At 40.1% G+C, this 6,000-nt stretch overlaps 1 protein-coding gene across 2 annotated transcripts in view; it reads right to left on the bottom strand.

The window, feature by feature from the left end:
* The window catches only part of spoon (A-kinase anchor protein spoonbill), a 141,620-nt gene that overhangs the window by 15,193 nt on the left and 120,427 nt on the right, over nucleotides 1-6,000 (bottom strand). For both annotated transcript variants that reach the window (XM_089103546.1, XM_089103545.1), the window contains one exon: nucleotides 205-341. In XM_089103546.1, the coding sequence (XP_088959672.1) occupies nucleotides 205-341 (137 nt within the window). The remainder of the gene's footprint in view (nucleotides 1-204; nucleotides 342-6,000) is intronic.

Below are 6,000 nucleotides of genomic sequence, written 5' to 3'. Positions count from 1 at the left end.
GTTCAAGGTACATTGATTATAACCCATTTCAGCACCACGGTGCACATTAATTCCTTTTTTTTCTATCATCACTTATTGCATAATTTTATAATCAATACATATTTGCTATTAAGTTCGACAAAAAAAATGTCAACTAAATGATAACGGATGAATTTAATAGGTATGCCCTGAAAAATTATGACTTTTACATGGTGTGGGACTTACCTCACTACCATCAGTTTTGTATAAATAAACCAATGGGGTTCCTTGCGGAGCATAACCAACTACTCGCGCCTGTAGAACCCATCCCTGGCATAGTTGCTCCATTATAGTACAAGATTCAATTGACCATTGACCAGATTCTGAAATAAAAATCCATCATATTATAAGAAAATTGCGGCGCTATATTTGTACTGGAAAGCTGCACACAATCTGCAAAACTAACATAACTACTACTAACAACTCACCGCAGCACCAAGTTGCCTGAGGCCTACACAGAACAAATGAAAATTCATTGAAAAAAAAAAATCACGGAGAGGGGAGGGGGGATCAATCTCATTTTACAATAAACAGTATTAAGCAGGGAGGTGAGAGCTAGAAAAAATGCAACAGAAGGTAAAAATAAGTCACATTGAATGCAGGAAAAAACTGTATTAATAACATTCAATATAAAGTATACACAGGGGGGGGGGGACTAGCAAAAATGCAATAGAGAGTAAAAATAAACCAAATTGAATGGTAAACAGATTGTATTGTATGAATAACAAGCTATATACTATAGATAATATTTATATTTGAGACTGTTTGAGAGGGCAAATGGGGGTAAACTCATTTCTCAATAAACAGTCTGAAATGGGGGAAGAATTCCTTGCAAAAACCCAACCAAGAGGAGAGAAATAGCGTAAGTAAATGGTAGGGAAATTGGATTGCATTAACAAAGACGGTATACAACACACAAAATCCTCATACTTGAGACTGTTGCAGAGGGCAAGAAAAAAAACCCAGGAGGGGGAGGGGGAGTAAAATCCGACAGAATGTGAAAATAAACCAAATTGAAAGGTAGACAAATTGTAATGTATCAGAAACAAGGTGTATACCAAACAGAATGTTTATACTTAAAAACTGTTGGAAATGGCTAATGATAATTCAGAAAATGGTCGCAGCCTGCCTGCAAGAAGACAAAATAAATTCAGCCAAAATGAGTGGTAGGGATATTGAATTGAATTAATAACAAAATATATACCGTAGAATAAAGTTTATACTTGACTGTTGGAAAGGGCAAATGAGGATATGGAGAAAATTGGGCCAGGAAGGATAAACTTCTTATCCCCTCCCCCTGCCCAATAGCAATTTAAGCCTTCGTTTAAACACAAGAAATGTCTGGAATCAGCTAGCCCCGACTGTAGAAGAGGAAAAATAAAAGCTTCTCATTAGAAATATTTTGGATTTTTAGTCTAGATATATCTAGTATCAAAGGCCGTATCCAGAGTGTGGGGTTACTAGGTTTAAACCTCGCCCCTTCAAAATTTTCAACCGACTCGTAAAAAAGTAACAAAAGACATATAAACAAATTTCTGCTGCGTCTTGTACTTTTTTTTACTCCCCTTCCCAACCCAACTAACAAGGGTGGATACACCCTTGTTAGTATGTGTTTACGGACGTCACACATGGCTGCACCAATTAAAGAAGAAGACGAATAAAAAAATATCAAGCCAAATAAAAACACAACCATCATACAACAGCAACCTTATAAGAAAATCGAAATATATTTTCTTGTGATTATCGCTTCTAATCAGCAGTTGTACCAAACCTATCCTGCTCAAGTCATCCTCTGGGCTATACTGTGGTGTTTATCCTCCCCATAGTATAGTGCAGACGGTTTATATCATCTATTTTCCCTTCTTGCTTTAGTTTTATATTTGTGTTTAAAGCTTTTTCCAATAGGCAATGTTTAGAAGTCCTCCAAAAAAAAAAGTCCCCCCAGATCCCAAATCAAATTCCATAGTGAAAGATACCCATCCTGGCTGGTCAAGCACATTATCTGAAAGTTCTAATGATAGCTCCAATTCGGAGAATAGGACAATGATAACTGTAGGTCCTAATGCAAACATAAATGATGATAATGGGTTTCAAGAGGTCCCTTCTAGAAGCTCTAAAAAAAGGAAAAAAATCTCTCCAATTAAAGGCATTTTCCCTCTCCCTGCCCAGGATCCTCCCTCCAAAAACTTAGGAATTTACCTTAAAATTACTCCCATTACCCCCTTTGAAATAAAAATGATCACTGCAATAAGAGTTGCAATTTTTAAATTGCTAAAATCAATGTTCTCTCTTAACATTAACTATGATGGATCTTTGCTAATAGCTGTAGAAGATCAGAAATCAGCAGATACAATAATTAACCAAAAATCCCTTCTGAATACCCCAATTATTGCATGTAATTGGAACCCAAAACAATCATCAACAAAAATAGTAGTTTATAATGTTCCCCCAGAGATATCTACTCAGGAGTTAAAAAAAGGGCTCTCAGATAGGGCTGGAAACACAATCCCAGTTGAGGATGTTACTCAACTTGGAAAACCTAACTCTAATGGCCTAAAAACTAGTAGATCATTCTTATTCACACTAAAGGATAAAATTGATATCCCAGAAAAATTATTCCTATTTGGGCAAATCAAACCACACGAGGAATACAAACCTAAGCCTATTCAGTGTCAGAAGTGTTTCAAACTGGGACACATGACAAACAAATGCAATTAAATTCTCCAGGAGTGTAGTACTTGCAAATCCTTCCACCCTAAAGAGCTGACAACTTGCAACAACACTCAGCCTACATGCATCAATTGCAAAGGCCCACATGAATCTACAAATAAATCATTATGCCCTGCATACAAGAAAAGAGCTCTAAAACTCCAAATATCAACAGAGAAGGCCATCCCATCCCCCTTTGCAGCAATGGAAGCAAATGCTGCCCAACAATACCAAATAAAGCCTGTAACGAAACCAACCAAAACCCCCAAGTCAAATGCCCCCAATGCATCTTGCACCCCATATAAAACACAATCTTCTCAGATCCCCAGCTCAAAGCCCGATCAGACAGAATCACCAAGCCCCCAACCCTCCCTGTCCGGTGAGATCAGGTCCGCCTGGCCCCCCCCCGCCCACGGAGAAACAAACCAGAACTACTCCCCGGAATCAATCTCTTAACCAACAAACAGGATGCACTACCAAGAATGCAATCCCCAAACATATGCTTATTCATTCTAAACTATAAGGCAGTTCAGGCCATGAACATGCATCAACTACAGAAAACAAAAATTATTGCAGAATTGGCAAAAATCTACATCCCAGATGATGTGCTCATTCAAGCAAAAAAGATCTTGCTTTACTCTTAACAAAGCTGAACATTGATACACAGTCATATGAAGAATAAATCAACAACACAACATATATCAATGCTCCAATGGAATGTAAGATCACTCACTGAAGATAAGCTAAATGAACTAATATCATTTATGAATAATAATTCCATTAATATTGCTTGCCTCCAGGAAACTCATTTAACCCAAAATCAATAAATTAAGTCTCCAGGATATACGATCCTGAGACAGGATAGATCTTCAGAGAGACAAGAAGGTGGGATAGCTTTATTAGTTAATAATAATATAAAATTTTGTGGCATCAATTTTCCAGATTTTGCAAATGATGTTGATGTTATCGGTATCAGTGTTTGGCTGAATAATTTAAAAACCTACATAATAAGCTTTTATAACCCTAATGGCCATCTGTATTATTTCCAGAGTGTATGTGCCTGAGTTTGCTTGTTTGCTGTTAATGGGATAAAGTTATAGCAATACTTTGAGGTTGTTTTCATATTGATTTGTACCTTTTAATAGACAATTTTACAGTTAAGTTAAATTGAGTGATTCTCCAATCCCTAGAATAGGTCTTTCTTTTCGAACATCCTCACCAGCGCCATCTTTTTTCTTAAGTTGATTGGGGCGCCATCTATAAAGACAATTTCTCCCATATCATTAAGGTGCTGATTTCTACTGGGAGCAAGCAGAAGAGGGGAAGGAACCCCCCGCAAGCGCCGTACTGTACCCGCTGGTATTCAGTTACCCGAAAATTGCGGGGAAAAGGTGAGGGGGTACTTACGCTTCCCTTGTTCCTGGGTGATTTCAGTAGGCGTTCATTCAGCGCTCGACGCGTGAAGGTGTATTGTGTGCGAAAGAAAATAAAACGTTCAAGATTCTGGACTACTTTCAGCTCTCGAGCAGTGAAGTTCGTTGGTATGACACAAGAGACTATTTACGAATATATATACGCGCCTGTCCTGAATTTCGCTCAGACAAGTTTGCGATATGCCGATATTTCCCGTGATGCGGTGGTTGCTACGGGAAGTAAATTTTACGGAAAAGACATTCTGTACGCTGCGCATTGCAAACTGAACGTTATTTTGCGGCAACTTGGAGATGAATATGTAATGAAGGACCGCCGAGCTGGTTTGCAGAGTGATGTTTTCATGGGTGATTTATACGATGCTATCAAGAATGCAGAAAACTCAGCCAATTTCACCTATAGATTTACTATCTGGAAAATTGGCGAAGTGCCTAGAATACCGCAAGATGTGCTGACTTCTCTTTCAATTAGAGTTAACGAGTGCACAGAGAAAATAGAGGGACTAATCGATCAGTGTAAGTTCTACCTTCCGTCAGGCCCTACTGTCTGGCCCCCGCTACCGAAACCAGAAAGACTTGAGAATCCTGTAGTGATAGCGAATGTGCCGTCGGAAAGCCTTGAATCATGTGCCAAACAGAAGGAATTTATCGAAAAGAACGGTGGAAAAGGACATATTCGCCAGATCACTCAACGAAAAGGTGGGTTAGTTGCCTTTCTCGATACGGCGGATTCAGCTCAAATCCTCGCAGACATGTTGAAAGAAAATGTCCGTGATGTCAAGGTTTCTTACCGGAAACCAAAGTTTTTAGCGGTGGCAAGATTCGTTCCTCCGGCAACCACAGAGGAAGAAATTATTGCTGCGAACTCCGAAGTTACGGAAGTCCACCGGTTCGGCACCTCTGGCACAGTGAAACTTGTATTTGAAGACTCGTTCGCGCGAGATCAGACAATTAAACGCGGAATATTTGTAGACTACACCCACTTCCGGGTTGAGGCCTATAAAGAGCTCCCCAAGAGATGTTTTAACTGTCAATCTTTCGAGCACCTCTCTAGTGCCTGCAGCAACGCTCCGAAGTGCTCTAAGTGCGCCGGTGCCCACGTCGCATCACGGACGTCCCCATGCACGTCCACCACAGTTAAATGTGCTCTATGCCCAGAAGGCCACAACACCCACCCCTCCTACAGCATGAGATGCCCACTAGTTAGAAATGCTATGAAAAAGCCCACTACAACGAAATGACTTCTCTCTCCATCATCTGCCGAAATATCTATGGGCACAATTCAGTCAAACTAGACTACGTTAAAGAACTATGCCGTCAATTTAATGTTGTGTGCTTACAAGAACATTTACTCACCTCCGAAAATTTTGGTCTTTTCGAACAGTTGAATCAAAAAACTGTGTGCATGCATGAAGCAAAAAGGTCCTCAGTCCGTGGTCGACCTAGTGGGGGCACTGCTATCATAACGGACAGTTCGCTTGAATGTCAAAAGCTGGAATCGTGTGAGTTCTTCCTCGCTGTAGACTTTCCTGGCCCCGGGGGTTTTGTTCTGATCACGGTTTATCTACCAACAAACCTAAACACCCTCTCTTCCGAAAAACGGTTCTCGGAAGCTTGTGGCCGCCTCTCGCGCTTACTTATTAGGCTGGGCAATCGAAGAGTGCTAGTCTGCGGTGACTTTCAGTGCGACTTAACGAACCCATCAAATAAGCTCTCCGAAATCTTCTTCTCAGTAATCCCAGCTGGGTATGATCTCTGTGAAAAGACTGACACATATACGTACATCCATAATTCCGGTTCAACGACAAACATTGACCATGTGCTATGTAACTTCTCTCTAGGT

Source organism: Artemia sp. Qi Xiang Cuo, chromosome 17 (genome assembly GCF_049724085.1).
Source record: "Artemia sp. Qi Xiang Cuo chromosome 17, ASM4972408v1, whole genome shotgun sequence".
NCBI lineage: Eukaryota > Metazoa > Arthropoda > Branchiopoda > Anostraca > Artemiidae > Artemia > Artemia sp. Qi Xiang Cuo.
Note: the sequence above shows the minus strand (reverse complement) of the source record. Positions and strands in the feature narration are given on the sequence as shown.